Source organism: Mesoplodon bidens, assembly GCF_964165515.1.
Source record: "Mesoplodon bidens genome assembly, chromosome: 6".
In the NCBI taxonomy this organism is placed as follows: Eukaryota; Metazoa; Chordata; class Mammalia; order Artiodactyla; family Ziphiidae; genus Mesoplodon; species Mesoplodon bidens.
This window is the reverse complement of record NC_138162.1, coordinates 36,757,713-36,774,720: the sequence shown is the minus strand read 5'-3', so window position 1 is coordinate 36,774,720 and position 17,008 is coordinate 36,757,713. Positions and strand designations below refer to the sequence as shown.

The following is a 17,008-nucleotide window of genomic DNA, read 5'->3' as shown; positions in this document are numbered from 1 at the left end:
TTAAGAGCTGGAATATAGATGGTTATTGAAATTATGGATTTTTAAAAAAATTTTAAGGTTTATATACTGAGTTTTAAAACTGTTGTAGACAGAATTTTAAACAACAGGATCTAATGGAGTGACCGATGATGCTGGGACCTGATAGATGCAGGGGCTACTCCCAGCTCAGCTGACAACTGTCCACCTACCCTTTGTGACCACAGCTTTCACAGTGGGTGTCTCAGCTTTTTACTCTAAAATAAGGGCAAGGGCTTTTCAAAGTTTGCCTAGCTATAAAACTCTAAGACTTACACCAACTTTTTGTCCATCGTTTCTTAAACGTTAGGGTTAGAAGTATACTTTACAAACCAGGAGGAATGAGCTTCTTTACTGGGTCAAGGTGCTAGGAGTGGGGCCCATGGCAGGCCACAGCCAAACCCCTTCTAGAGTCTTTCTCCCCTGGGACGGGCTCTCCAGTTAAGAGCATTCTTCTCTCACAGGCTGGTGGTAAAACAGGCCTGGGGGTGCCTCTTAGCTTGGGAGGAGCCTGACCCTGGACAGTGTGTGGGATGACACGTAGTCTGTTTCTCTGTTAGATGTCCAGCAGCAAAGTCATTCCTTTCTTTTCCTTGGATCTGCCTTTCCTCGCCATTGGGGTGGTAAGATCTCAAAGGCTGAGTTCAGGTTGTAAGCGCAGGCGAGAGGGGACTAAAGGACCACTGAGTCTTTTCTAAATGTTACAGTGGGCCAGGGCTTCTCAAATCTGCTTGCACAGAACAAAGAGCAGTGCTCAGGCTCCACCCAGAATAATTAAACCAGACTCTGCAGGCAGGGCCCAGGCATCTGTGTTTTTTTTTTTTAAGTTGTACTGGTGATTCTAACATGCAACCAATACAGAAAAGCCTGAGTTTAAGTCATACGTCTCACCTGTAGCACAGGTAAAGGGAAGATTTCAAAATTAACACTACAGAATTCTTCAAATAATTCTGCTGTGAATGGTGGAACATGTTAGATTATTTTAAAAAATACAAAATAAAAGACAAGAAACAAAAATACATTATTGCTAATGTTTTGATTGTATTCAAATTTTTATTTTTTGAACAAAAAACTTAAGACAATGATTTTAAATAATAAACATGGTATATTCTAGACACTTGGTGTTTTTTTTTAGATGGTTTATTAAATTTGGACTCCTACAGTTCTGCTGTGATGCTTTCTTCATCATTATAATAACATTTATATTATTTCTTGCCATTTTATCATCGCTCTAAACTTGCTAAACAAAGAATCACTCTGTCTGGTTAAGTGAAGCTTCACTGGAAGGAAATACTCCACTACCACATTAAAAACACACATATACAGAACAGTCATTTTTTATATTTACAAACACAAGAAGTCTGTCCAGCCATTTGGGTTTTGTTGTTACACTGCCCATACCGAGATCAGCAAAAAGCTAAGGAATAAGCAAGATTTCACTTCAGCAGTGCAAAGGATGGCATCAACCAAACTTCGTTAAACAAACCAACAAATTACAAACACGGTCAGCAAAATTCAGCTTGCGTGATACTGACTTAAAAAAATAAACAGAGTGGGTCACAACTAGACTGGTTTTCGCTATGCAACTTTCCTCAGGGAACAATACTCTCCCCATTTCACGTAGAAAGGAATACGCATCAAAGCCTTTGTTCATGAAGAAAATGCCCTTCAAACAAATTCATCATAAGGCAAAAAAATGAAAAAACTGAATGAAGCAGTTTGGCCCAGAGAAAGCTTGTATATACTGTGTATACTCAGTATACACACATTTACAGATATACTGCAATTTAAACCATGTATATACTCATTAGACAATTAAATGAAATTGGCTCAGTGAAAAAGTGTTCATTTTTTATAAATATGTAGTTATTGCTAATATGTGACACATTATGCTTTGACATGGAAATTGCAGTAACTTAGAGTTTGAAGCTGCCATATTGCCAGTGTCAGCCCTGCAGCAGGCATTCATATGGACAACATGCCATCCAATCCTGAAGAAAGAGCAAAACGTTCACTACAAAAAAAAAAAAAAAAGAAAAGAAAAAAGAAAAACGAAAGGCTTATGCACTGTCCCTTACATTTCTGCCTATTCTTTTTTTTTCTTTTAAACAAAAACAAGTCCAGCTCACCACAAGTTAAGCACAACCTGACAAGCGAGTTTAGCGGCACGATGGGGAGAGAAGAGTGAAATACAGCATGCATTTACAACCAGAACTGCTCTAGTCTATTTTGTCATAAAACTGGAATACAAAAATCCAATTTAAATAAGACTAGACTAACAGTAATAGTAAATTAAAAAACAAAACAAAACAAAACACACACACACACATAGACTTAGCTGGATACTGATTAATTTTAAGAGTAAAACTCATCCTGTCCCCTCTTAATACTCTACTGCAATTTATTGATGGCTAGAATATTTATTTACTTAAAAAAGATATTAAATACCTGTATCATGAAATTACATTCTTTTTTAACAATAAGACAGACCGTGTAAGAAAATAGCTCATGTGTGAAATGTGTCTGAAATGCATTTTTCCTCACAACTATCAAAACATCCATTCACACTAAAACAAACCCCCCACCCCACCCCCTGCAAAAAGTTAAGGAAAGATGGGATGGGTCAGGTGAGGAGCAGGGAAGGAAAGACTTACCAGCACAGTGATTAACAATGGTTCAAGACAGAACCAACAAGAGTTGGTCAAAAAGATGCCTTCAAGACATGGCTACAATTAAAAACCAAACTCAACCACTTTTGGTTCGTTGCGGTGAGACCGAAAAAATATTTCTCACAGGTTCATATAAATACTAGACTCCAGCTCTTTTGTTATTATTATTTTTAAAGTTTTTCCATTTGTTTTTGCAAGGCCTAGCTACCATATTACAGTTTATATTTCCTCTGCAACGACTACAAGAGGTAGGCATAAAGCATGAAAAAGTTTCTCAGTTAGTACCTCACTGCAGGCAGTTCACTGCATTAATACCTTTCACTTTAGACATGAAAAGGGATTGCACCTTCTGGTCTTTTCGAGTCCCCCAAACAAAGCTGTTGCCATCCTGTACATATTCTAAATGAGTGTACTCACCAATAAGAAACTTTCTCTACTGAAGGATACTGTCATAGTGTTTGTTGCAGAACATTCATATATATATAGATAGACTTATTTATTTTTAAAAAGTAAACAAACAAACAACAAAAACCGAACCCAGGTTCCTAGAACCAATTCTCTTGATTCTCTACTTCCACAAAATAAAGTATAACCATTTGGCCAAGACTACAGATGTGGTTTTTTTTTTTTTCTTTCCTTTTCACAGATGCAAGTGCCATGCAAAATAAATTAGAGAACAGATACCAAAACATACATGTGATAAAACTACTGAAGGTAGATTTTTTAAAAGCATTTATATAAACATAATTTATAATCCTCTTTTTTTCCTTATGTACAGTCACAAAGCTGTAGTTAGACATCTAGGATTTCCTCGGCTGTGCCTCCACAGCGTAGTCTGTAGCGACCAGTTCTCCAGCTTATCGTTGGGTCCCATAATGCCGACAAAAAAATGTATATTGTCATGGATTCACGGATGAACCAAGCTACTGCATAATCAAGTTTTGAAAAACACAGTGTGCCACCCTAGGAATTAAAAGAATAAATTATGTACTGTCAGACTAAAGACACAGTTTAAAAAATGAAATTCTTCAATTTCACTCTTAAATACACTATATAAAGTCAAGTCTGCTTCTTAAGATAATTCAACTGTCATGCTATATTGGTTAAGGAAATGTTAATTAGGAAGAAAAGCAGCATTAAAATAACTGTTATCCTAACATATTCTTAGTTTGAAGACTTGTTGATTTGCTTAACATCATTGTTTTTTTTTTTTTTTGGAGCCTTAATAAAGGTGATTGTACAACCAGCTGAAAGTTGAAAATCAAGTTCCATTTTGTGTCCACGTTCCACTAAGGAAAGTAATGCTTAAACCTGATTTTAACCTTCACTGGGAGGCTGAAGAATGGCTCAGATAGATTTTCTTCAACTTCTTCTAAATCAAAAGTGTTTTAGTTCTACCAAATGACTGCCAACTTTCCCAAGCCTATCCACATACCTGGACACCCCTGAGTTGAATGTAGTCAAATATAAACCATGCCAGGCAATGACACATGAAAAATACCATAATATCCCATCTGAATACATGGTGGGCTGCCCATCCAATAATTAAACTGGCAACAAAGCATTCTGAAATTGGCTCGCAAATTATTGTTGCAGGAAGCATGTTAATTCGCAATTTGGTCCACCTTAAACAAACAAACAAAAAGGGATTTTCTTTAAACAACAGCCTGGTTACAAGACTAATCAATTTTTCTCAAAATGATCAGCATTTTATCCTGTTATATAAAAGCCTTTTATATAAACTTTAAAGAGTATTTAATGAATCTCTTTTCTATTTTTATTTAGTATCTCAAAGAAAAAAGTCTATCAATTCACTTGTATGGCCTATACTCTGATGAATAAAGATCATAAAATTCAAAGGGTAGAAAGTTAGAAAATAGAGATTGGCATAAAAAAATTCAAAGTCTCAACATCTCTTTTTTGGAAGCTTTCAGTGTTACATAGGAAAGAAAATATATTTAGACGTTAAATTTATTTTAATAAGGAAGTTAACCTCTCTTTTCTGGAAATAAACAAAACCTGACTTTTAATTTTGTTGTTAAAACCAAGTTAAAACCATGTAAAAATTACTCTCCCTTCCCCTTTTCTTTTAATAAAGTATAAAAAGAAGAAATCCAGCTGATTTACCTGATCATTCTGGATTGAAACTGAGAAATTGAATACGAGCCAGAGTTTTGCATTGCAACTTGAGTGGACATTGCAAACCTCCAACCTCTGAAAATTAAGACAATTATAAAATGAGCTATGATGATGAACACATGCAAGCATGACTGATTATACATTTATTCATCCCTATAAAGAATAAGAAGCATTATTTACAGTAGTCAAGATATGGAAGTACACACACACACACACACACACACACACACACACACTAGAATATAACTCAGTCATAAAAAAAGAATGAAATCCTGTTATTTGAAACAATGTGCATGGACCTAGAGGGTATTATGCTTAGTGAAATAAGTGAGACAGAGAAAGACAAATACTTAGTGAAATAAGTGAGACAGAGAAAGACAAATAGTCTCTTATCACTTATATGTGGAATCTAAAGAATAAAACAAATGAATGACTAAACAAAAAAGAAAAAACTCACAGACTTAGAGAACTAGTGGTTACCAGTGGGGAGATGGAAGGGGCAAGGAGCAAGATAGGGGAAGAGGATGAAGAGATAGAAACTACTTTGTATAAAATAGGCAACAAGGATATACTGCACAGCACAGGGAAATACAGCCATTACTTTGCTGTAACTTTAAATGGAGTATAATCTATAAAAATACTGAATCACTATGTTGTACACCTAAAACTATATAATACTGTAAATCAACTATATTTTAATTAAAAAAAAAAGTGAGCAACTGCCAGTGTTCAGGGTGAGCCTCGTCCCAGGATAGCACCCTACGTAGGGTATATCATATTTATACACAATTTAGTCATTACAGAGGCCCATGAGAGTACCACCTAAGAAATGGAGGGAACAACCCCTCAGTTCACAGTTTAATAAACTTAAAATACAGACATTCTGAAAGTACTAAATGGAGTGGGTCCTGTATTTAATAGTTTAGTCTCTGAACACTATTAATCAAAAAAGGGGGGGGGGGCAGGGTGTGAAACCAAAAGTGGTATTCTGTATCTCATGAGAAACGCTATGAAACCATGGACCACATTAACACCATCAGGAGAGAAGTTTAAAAACGTACTTCAATTTTTAAGATCACATCTTTAGTAAATTATCAGACAAGGAAACGACCCCCTTTAAAAAAGCAAATGAGTGTCACTGTGTGATAGGGAAATGTTATTAAGCCAATCATGTGAATCATTAGGTGGCTTCTTAGCAAAGTATCAAATAATCTACTGAGAAATTTCAAAATTTGAAATCATATTCTTTAAATTTTCACCTACTGGCTTATGACTGCACTGACATTTTTAATTCTTCTAAAACACATAAAAATTTACATAATAATGAAAATTTATAATCACACAGAAGCTTCAATTTAATAACTTCAAACCACCCAGCTGTTCTTTTTAGGGTTTAAATGTATTTATTTTTAAATTGAAGTATAGTATAACATTAATTTACAATGTTGTGTTAGTTTCAAGTGTACAGCAAAGTGATTCAGTGTGTATGTATCTGTATGCTATACAGTAGGTCCTTGTTGTTTACTTGTTTTATATAGTGTATATATGTTAACCCCAAACTCCTGAATTATCTCCCTCCACCCTTCCTATCCTCACTGGTAAACATAAGTTTGGTTTCTGTGTCTGTGAATTTATTTCTGTTTTGTAAATAAGTTCATTTGTATCGTTTTTTTAGATTCCATCTATAAGTGATATTATATGACATTTGTCTTTCCCTGTCTGACTTCACTTAATATAATCTCTACGTCCATCCATGTTGCTGCAAATGACATTATTTCATTGTTTTTTATGACTGAGTAATATTCCATTGTATATTCAGACCACATCTTCTTTATCTATTTATCTGTAGATGTGCATTCATGTTGCTTCCACGTCTTGGCTATTGCAAATAGTGCTGCTGTGAACATTGGGGTGCATGTATCTTCAAATTAGAGTTTTCTCCAGATATATACCCAGGAGTGGGATTGCAGGATCATATGGTAACTCTATTTTTAGTTTTTTTAAGGAAACTCCATACTGCTCTAGAAACCACATTAATTTGAAGAATGTAGAGAAATTAGAACATTTATTTGCTTCATTAGTGCATAACTGAATAATTAATAGGAATTACAGTCTAAAAGTACTAAACTATTCTGTACTCACTAGCAAAAAATAAAATAAAATAGCTCTTAATCCATGGGTTTAACAAACAGAATAAACCAACAGAAGTTAGGAACCAAAAATGTAACAGCCTAATTTAATTTAGTTTTCTTACCGGTCAGCTATTGCTTTGGCCATAAAGTAATCTTCAGCAATGTATTGAGCAAAAGCTATAAGCCCTCCTGCTTGATCTAACACATCCTTTCTCATTAAACAAGACATTCCCGTCACACATTTGAAACCAGTGACATTGGCAGAGATATAGGACCTTGGATGAGAGGTTCCAAAATACACCTGCCAAAACAAAGCCAAAAACATATGTATACAATTAGAATTTTATGTTAAAAGTATGATGTTTATAAATTCTTTTTCCTAATGAATTTCAGTATGATTGGGTGAATATTCTATTATTCTTACATAAATTACCTGAATAAAAAGTGGTACAAAGTAATATTTACATATAGCAAGCAGTCAATAATTTCTTATGTGATTGCCTACACTTGTTATTATCACCATTACAAAGAAGTATTTACTTCTAGGAGGGAAAAGTATATTTTATTCTCAAATAAATACTGTCTTCTCTAAAACTCTAAGATTTAAAGATCTACTGAAGTAAAACTTAATTTGGATTTGAATCAGATAGGTAAAAAATATCATTCACTTCATATAAAATATTAATATTTAATGTGTTGTTTTCAGAATGTTCATGTAGATATACACATACCTACATATATAGGTATACGTATGTACACGTATATGTGTATATGTATGCATGTGGCTACACACATGCACGCATTCATACACATAATATTTATAGGTACATCAACCAATAGAGCAATCCTATTTCTTAATTCTTTTTCTTGTGTCCTTTTATATAGCTAGCTATTTCCTGCCGGAGTCACTGAGCTTCCCAACTTCCCCATTTTTCAATGTATTTTTCATAAATAGGGTGGATACTAATATTCTGTCTTCCATTTTACTGCCCTTTTCCTAGATGTGCTTTGAAGTCATGAGAAATGCAAACTACTAAATTAACGGTAGAATTAAATGGTCATCACCCAACTTATCAGATATAAAACCTATTTATTATTTACATCTTAGATATGCTGCCTTTTGTAATTAGTCATCTCTCTGTATCCTAGGGGAATTGGTTCCAGGAACCCTGTACCAAAATCCACCAATGCTATTTGCGTATTATCTACACCTGTCAGATTACTTATAATATCTAATACAATGTAAATGTTATGTAAAGAGTTGTAAATACAATGTAAATGCTATGTAAACAGTTGCTGGTGCAAGGCAAATTCACATTTTGCTTTTTGTAACTTTCCAGAATTTTTTTTTCCGAATATTTTCGACCTACTGTTGGTTGAAGCCACAGATGTAGAACCCACAGACTTAATACAGTTAACTTCAGGTAGTTCATCCCAACTCTCAGCATAGTCTCAAGCTTCTGCGAGATTAGGGATCTGATAACAAGAATATTATTTAATACTTTTTTTTTTTTGTGGCACGCGGGCCTCTCACTGCTGTGGCCTCTCCCGCCGCGGAGCACAGGCTCTGGACGCACAGGCCCAGCGGCCATGGCCCACGGGCCCAGCCGCTCCGCGGCATGTGGGATCCTCCCGGACCGGGGCACGAACCTGTGTCCCCTGCATCAGCAGGCGGACTCCCAACCACTGCGCCACCAGGGAAGCCCAAGAATATTATTTATAACCATTGCACTTACCTGTTCTAGTGTGGCGGCAAAGCCCTGTCTGTCTGCTACATACGGCAGCCCGTGAACCAGGCCTACTTTCTCTGTCATTTGGTTAACCATGTCCGTGAGTGTGTCTGGAATCACTAGGATGCAAAAGAAAAAAAGGTGCAGAGGGAGAGAGGAAAAAATTTCCTTTTAGTAAAATGCCCACTAATGTAAAATATAATTTATGAGTTATTAAATTCTTAATAAATGTTTTTCTTTGTATGTGGGTCTAATCTCAATCACCTTTCTGAGTAGAATACAAAATTTCAAAGAGGTTAACTTATGGTAGTGAATTTATTCTGGACACTTGCAGGCTGGTACATACCTAATATGTAGCAGGGGCAGGATGTACCTTGAAAATGTTAACAGTCCATTTCTGAACCTCCCAACTGGAATAACGGACAATATGTCCTAGTACAAAAGGTACAGGAGCAGAGGTCAAAGGGGCTCAGCGTTCACTATGACTCCTCCATTCCAACCATAGGGAATGAGCCTCCTCTTTCTGGGGGTATGAGATATTCTCTCTCAAAACTGCTAATTGGAACTGAATGAGAATATACTTGACAGAGATTGATACACTGAAAACATAGCAAATATATATGATAGTAAATAATTTAAGGTAGCAAATGTGAAAAATGAATGTAATCTCTGACCATGAATTGATAGATTTGTAATGATCTAATTAAGCAGGAGTGCCACACTTACTATTAATTTTCAAATTTGCACATTTCAAGCCGATAAAATTTAAATCATTTTCCCATTTTTTTTTTTTTTTTTTTTTTTTTTGCGGTATGTGGGCCTCTCACTGTTGTGGCCTCTCCCGTTGCGGAGCACAGGCTCCGGACGCACAGGCCCAGCGGCCATGGCTCACGGGCCCAGCCGCTCCGCGGCATGTGGGATCCTCCCGGACCGGGGCACGAACCCGTGTCCCCTGCATCGGCAGGCGGACTCTCAACCACTGCGCCACCAGGGAAGCCCATTTTCCCATTTTTAAATAGCAAAAATCTCATATCATTTTATACGACTTCATTTTTATTTCCTTCAAGTATTTAAGAACTAAATCTACTGTATAAAAGTGTATTTGGACTTTAAATACAGGTAGTCTGGGTAGTGGTTCTCAACTGCTGCCCTGTAGGGGACATTTGGCAATGTCCAGAGACAGTTCTGGCTGTCACAACCAACAGCGGCTACTACTGCATCTAGTGGGTAGGGGCCAGGGATGCTGCTAACCATCCTGCAGCACAGCCCTGACAACAAAGAATTACCCAGCCCAAAAGTGTTGAGGTTGAAAAACTTGAGGTAATTAGAATATAATAGAATATTACAGAACACCAAAATTATTATAAGTATATATGTTTAAAAATGCAAAAATACAAATTATAATTTCAATATATTGATATTGAAATTATAATTTCAATATAATTGAAAACATTATTATTAAAATAATTCCTGATAAAATCAGCTAGGTAAAAAGCCATGAATGTATTCTAATAAATGTATGTAATTCTAGTGAAATATGCACCTATTAATTTCTGTCTCTTTGCATGAGACAGTACATTGCGCATGCCACAAACAGATTAAAGTAAAAGATGTCACATGAATAAGGGAAAACTTACACCTAGAAAAATCTCATAGACTATATAACGGACCACGACTTTTTTTTTTTTTTTTTGGCTGCATTGGGTCTTTGTTGCGGCACGCGGGCTTTTCTCTAGTTGCAGCAAGCGGGGGCTACTCCTTGTTGCGGTGTGCAGGCCTCTTACTGTGGTGGCTTCTCCTGTTGTGGAGCACGCACTCTAGGCGCACGAGCTTCAGTAGTTGTGGCGCACGGGCTTAGTTGCTCCGCGGCATGTGGGATCTTCCCGGACCAGGGCTTGAACCCGTGTCCCCTGCATTGGCAGGCAGATTCTTAACCACTGCGCATTCAGGGAAGTCCCGACTATTTTTTTTTTTAATAGTTGGAATTTTCTCTTCAAAATGAAAACATTTTCATACACGTAACATTCTAGGTTAGTATAAAAAACATAAAAATCTTAGTAAGTATAACTTGACATATTACCATGAAATAATGATAAATGAATTACTTTATTAGGCAAACAAATAGGATTGATAAATGTATTCTCAGACTGCTCTTGGCATTTTATCATTGAATGAATAGTTCTGCAAAATAAATAAGAAAAACCTCACCTCTTATTCCACTATCACAAATCCATATAAGATCATACTTTGCAACTTCATATCCTGGCATTAAATTGTTAATTTTAGGATTAATGCCAACCTTTTTGCCACCTAAAAATTTTAAAGTACAGCAGTGAACAATTCATGCAGTATTGGAAATATTTTCTATTATACATATACATAGTAGAGAGAAGTAAAAAGTACTTGCAGATTTAATAATTTAAACAAACATACTTTAACATTATGTTTCTCTTGAGACACAGATGTAGAGAACAAACGTATGGACACCAAGGGGGGAAAGTGGCATGGGGTGGTGGTGGACACTGGTGGTGGGATGAATTGGGAGATTGGGATTGACATGTATACACTAATATGGATAACTAATAAGAACCTGCTGTATAAAAAAATAAATAAAATAAAATTCAAAAATTCAAAAAAAAGAAAATAGTAGGTGAAACCACCATACTTTTAAAAAAAGCCAAAAAACCCATTGTTTCTTATTATTCATAATAATATATTTAGAAAAAAATTGTTCATTCTCAAAAAGAAAATTACAGCATTAATCTTTGAAAATTCATTAGTTTCAGTTTTTTAATTCTTAAGTGCTTGCATTAATAGTAAACATTAATCAATATTTAATAGCAAATATACCTCTAATTAGTCTTTAGAATAAGCCTGTAGGCTTTTGGAAAAATATTCTTTTTGCAATATTACAAAAATGAATTCTATCCCTCATTCCCAATTATAATCAATGAGATACAGAAAAGGCCATAGATTGAAAATATTAAAGAAACAAAAATAACAGACTCATGTCTGACTGATGAGTAAAACATAATTTGGGGTAATTCTGTTAATCCCAGATATGAAAAAAAAACTTTGTGTCTTTATAACTTAAGTCTTCTCAAAAGGACAGAAACACCTTTCACTGTATCTAACCAACATGCATAAAGCAAACATGCTAATAACTTAATGGGTGTCTAGCACCCTAATCTATAGTTTAATGCAAAGAAGATTACTGATATTTAATATATTAAAGCAAAAAGGTTATTGTAGAATTTGTTACTTACCTATAAACAATCTAGCATCAACATTTGGATATTTTCCAAGAAGCTTCTTACACACATCAATGGCTGGATCATCATGATCTTGGACACAGAGGAGTACTTCATACTAGTCAAAGAACACATTTTATGTAAATTAACCTCTTTTCCAAAGATAACCACTTATTATTAGCATTTACTGATGGATCAAAAAGCATTAAGAAAAACAAGCAATTGTACAAAGTTTAAAAGTTAAGAGAGTATTCATAATGGATGCAGACACTTAAAGGATTATCAAGTGCTGCTTTAACCGAGAGCAGCTTCTCCAGAAGGGGCCTGTTTGCAAGCCAAAGACAGAATGAAGAGATCGGCAGGGCCCACAGCTGAAGTCTTGCCATTGCCAGATAGGCGTGGCCTAATAATTCAACTGGATTCCCAGCTTCTCCATGGCCTTCATCACTGAAGATTTACTAGATGCTCACAGGGTGCCTAGCAGTGTAAAAGCAACACAGAAAGCAACCAAAATGAACACACCCTTCGTTCTCTAGCAGCTTTGTCTCTGAACTTAATATCATTTCATCAAGGTGCTAAAAATTACATATTGAATACCACTATGATAAATTAAAAGAGGTTTCCCAAACTCTTCACAAGGACAAAGTGAGATTAGATTTTTTGTTGTATAATAGTTTTCTGAAGTAAAATAGAATCTGATTTGATTAAAAATGTATCCTGAAAAGCACACTTAGCCTTTTAACTATGAAAACACCCAGGATTTTATTTTGCCCAGACCCACGTTTACTCTTTTTTTTTTTTTTAATTTATTTATTTTATTTTTTTGGCTGCATTGGGTCTTCGTTGCTGTGCACGGGCTTTCTCTAGTTGCGGCAGGCTGGGGCTACTCTTTGTTGCGGTGCGCGGGCTTCTCATTGCAGTGGCTTCTCTTGTTTTGGAGCACGGGCTCTAGGCCTGTGGGCTTCAGCAGTTGTGGTGCTCGGGCTTAGTTGCTCCACAGCATGTGGGATCTTCCCAGACCAGGGCTCGAACCTGTGTCCCCTGCATTGGCAGGCGGATTCTTAACCACTGCGCCATGGGGAAGCCCTATGTTTACTCTCTGATAGTACACTAAGGAAGACATTTCTTAGCACTTGGCTGGCTGTGTCAAAATTACCCTCAGGCAGTTTTTTTTAAAAAGAGGATACTGGGCCCCACTCTTAAACTTCTGAATCAGAGTATCTGAGGGGATTCTGACATGTAACCAAGTTTATAAAATCTTGAGCTCTAAGATACCATTTAGTAAACTACTAAATTTTTAAAAAGTGTTTGCTTTCACACATAAAGACGCTACTCTATTATTTTGTGGGCTATGTATTCTAAGCAGTAATTTTTCTCAAAAGTGGTGATAAATTCATGCTGACTCAATAGCAAATTTCCTACCAAACGTTCTTTCTAAGACAGATTGAACATTTTTAAGCAAAGGAGGAAGGTTATTATGTCCATGAGAAAATAACAAAGCTATGTGTTCTAAAAAATACAAAAAGTTGAGGACACAATTTTTTAGGTGTCTAACATACAGGGACTAAAGCTAAGGTAATGGGAAGGCCTGTTTGATTTACTTCCGTCGATAAGCATACACAAGTAAAAAGTGGAAATAAAACGTGTACAGTGCCTTGAGCACAATAATTACTGTTCACCTAATATATTGATATGTCAGCAAAAAGTGGCAGCATAGAATTTAGTGGTTGAGCACATAAGGACCAGGACTAAGGTAAATAAAGAAAGTTTAGCTAACAAGGTGAGATTTTTTTTTTCAAGTGAAGAAAAAGTTTTCTCAATAATTAAGTAGAGACCTGGATGGACCTAAGAGTCGGTCATACAGAGTGAAGTAAGTCAGAAAGAGAAAAACAAATATCGTATATTAACGCATATATGTGGACTCTGGAAAAATGGTACAGATGAACCTATTTGCAGGGCAGGAACAGAGATGCAGATGTAGAGAAGGGACGTGTGGACACAAGGTTGGGGTAGGATGAATTGGGAGATTGGGATTGATATGTATACACTACCATGTGTAAAACAGATAGCTTGTGGGAAGCTGCTGTATAGCGCAGGGAGCTCAGCTTGGTGCTCTGTGAGTGGGATGGGCGGGATGGGGGGGAGGGAGGTCCAAGAGAAAGGGGATATATGTATACATATAGCTGATTCACTTTGTTGTAAAGCAACTATACCCCAATTAAAAAAAAAAAAAGTAAAAGGGAAAAGCAATGTATATTTCCCTCATACTTTCTACCTATAGTTATTACATATTCTATCCAATATCTACCTCTCATGATGACTGACCAAAATTGCCACCTTAGAGGTACTGAAATAATTAAGCAACTTTACAGCCACTGGTCTCCAGAGATCAGATAAAAATCTGAGAATGGGATGGACACCATTCCTGCCACACCCTGAAACTTCTTCAAGGGTTGACTCTTAAGTCCCATAAAAAGTCAGCCATCCTCCCTACCAAAATGTTTGCTTGAGCCAACAAGAGGCAGACCTTAACGATGAAGATTAGAAAGGTTAAGTGACTTTCCAAAGGGTGTAAGTAACAATGAGCTTTCCTACTATAGTGAGTTGCTCAGTCAGGCTTGCTCTAAAGAGTTCATTGTTTTTCCAAACATAGCGTAGTTTTATGCTTTTATAATGTATACTGTTTTACAGGTGTAAGTAAATATAGTGAAAGAATATGTTTATAAGTAATACAATTCCATAAAATATTATTAAAAATCTACTCTTGGCTTTTTCCTCAGCAAGAGAAACTCTGTAATATATAGTACTAGACATGTACTCAATGGGAAGAAAAAGGCTATACTAGGTTGTAGCAAAAACTTTTTCAGAAGTATATGGTGTTAGTATAAGTAAGGGAGGTATAGTTTACCTTTATCCAAATGCAAGATTTAAAGTTTTTGTTTTTATTGATTACACCTCTTAAACTTAATTTCAAATGAAAAACAAATACCTCCTGATTAGCCAGAGCGCAGATGAAACTCAATTCACTTTATCTAAAAAATGTTCAGACTCTTATTAAAGATACCTCTTTCCCTTAGATGTTTCTGATATTAAAAATTATACCAAATTGGAGGTAGTATTCCAAGTGTTTTCTAAAGTATTAGATTTTAACCAAGAATCTTCATTTTTCAGCTAGAATCTCTGTTTGATCAACATTCAATTTGCTAGGAATTTCTGTACTTAAATAGTTAAATCACTCCCACTACACTGCAATTGGTAAAACATAAGATATTAAGTTGATTAAAAGTATTTTTTGTTTTTTTTTTGCGGTACGCGGCCCTCTCACTGTTGTGGCCTCTCTCCTGTTGCGGAGCACAGGCTCCGGACGTGCAGGCTCAGCCACCACGGCTCACGGGCCCAGCCGCTCCGTGGCATGTGGGATCTTCCCAGACCGGGGCATGAACCCGTGTCCCCTGCATCGGCAGGTGGACTCTCAACTACTGCGCCACCAGGGAAGCCCTAGGGTAAATTTTGAGTGAAAGATAGATGCTTCCTTTGAGTGAAAGGAAGATATTTTGTAAGAAAACTGCTCTGAATTCAACGTTTTGATAAGTTATATCAAAAACTTACTTTCAAGAACTAGGTAGTTTACATGGTTTTTCAAATTTATTTGGTAAAACACTAATCCTTCAGACGTAGTAGTTTTATTACATGTATTGTGCCGATCTTTCAATAATTGAACATATTTTCAATCTTTTTAAATTCTTTATTGTCATCAGTGACAATAAAGAATCCAAGTATGGCACTGGACTTATAACATTTTAAACCTGTTCTATATTTGCAAAAAAGAAAAGAAAATCACAATTATTATAACCTCACTCTGTTAATAACTCTGATCACTCATTTTAAAATTCTTCATATGGCCAGAATTTACTAAAGTAAAGCCATCAAGACACTTTAGATGCAGATTACTGAATCCTCCTACTATGGCTGAATTTCTGCCTAAATGCCTTCTTCTATGCTGCTGTCAAATGAGTACTCGATTTTGTGAAAAATGAATTGTATTCATTTTTTTTTATTCTTATATTTTTTCCAAGAATTTTTTCCCCCAAGGAATAAATATCAATATAAGGTGGATTTACAAGATATTTAAAGCATAGATATCTTTCAGGGCACTTAGTATAATAACAGTCTCACCAAAATTTAAACCGAGAAATTCAGAACAAGTGTCAGTAATAAATCTTCTTGCACATGTCTAAAATTAAATGAAATTTTAGAATTTCAATATGTTACATACATATTTCCAAATGGCCTATAAGGTTCCAAATCAAATAACAGAGGAAAGAGTTACATCCAGAACAAAAACGTTTCCATACTTTTATAAAACAATGTTCACGTTTGACAAATGGAGAATATTAAAGTGTGCTGGGCCTGGCAGTTACACAAATGTTCATTTCATGACTACATGCCTCCTTGATGACACAAACAACTCGTGTTCACACTCAGATTTGTGAGATTTCAGTGGTTTAACTTCAGTCTCCTGTAGAATTGCCATTGCTTTTGGTCTTTTAAAAAGCAAATACAGTGCAGTGAGATCAACATTTCCCTTTAGATTGCAGGTACTTTGCACTTTTGCTCTGCTTTCTAAATGTTCTTTTTACGCAGCTAACGATTCTTTTGTAATTAGAAAATAAAATTATGAACTAAAAAAGAATGAAAACAATCTCTTGCATGTAATGTTATTCATTTTTGTAATGTGTCAAAACAGCTTTCTCCTCAACCAAATAAATGTCTTAATGACATAACTTAATTGGAAAAAGAACTAAGTGAAAAACTAGAGCTCTGGAGATAATTCCAAACTGTATAAAAAAAAACTTCATTCAGAAGAAGAAATCAATTATTGATTCATCCCAAATGTTCAGAGTTAATGGATACATATGTTCCTGGGGTTATTTTAAGAAACTGTTTAAACCCACACTAACTTCCAAAACCATTTTAAATTCCATGACTATTATCTCACAAGAGCAGCAACATAAAAATTCCGTAACTAAGTTTTTTTTTTTTTTTTTTTTTTTTCTTTTTGCGGTATGCGG

At 35.6% G+C, this 17,008-nt stretch overlaps 1 protein-coding gene across 1 annotated transcript in view; it reads right to left on the bottom strand.

Annotated features, from left to right (window-relative positions):
* Window positions 1-1,055: 1,055 nt before the first annotated feature.
* Window positions 1,056-17,008, bottom strand: part of UGCG (UDP-glucose ceramide glucosyltransferase) — a 36,804-nt gene continuing 20,851 nt past the window's right edge. Inside the window, exons 3-9 of the mRNA XM_081237164.1 lie at window positions 11,952-12,054; window positions 10,894-10,995; window positions 8,692-8,804; window positions 7,078-7,256; window positions 4,812-4,898; window positions 4,120-4,309; window positions 1,056-3,647 (exon numbers count right to left, since the gene is read on the bottom strand). Of these exons, the coding sequence (XP_081093290.1) occupies window positions 3,477-3,647; window positions 4,120-4,309; window positions 4,812-4,898; window positions 7,078-7,256; window positions 8,692-8,804; window positions 10,894-10,995; window positions 11,952-12,054 (945 nt within the window). The 3' untranslated portion in view covers window positions 1,056-3,476. The remainder of the gene's footprint in view (window positions 3,648-4,119; window positions 4,310-4,811; window positions 4,899-7,077; window positions 7,257-8,691; window positions 8,805-10,893; window positions 10,996-11,951; window positions 12,055-17,008) is intronic.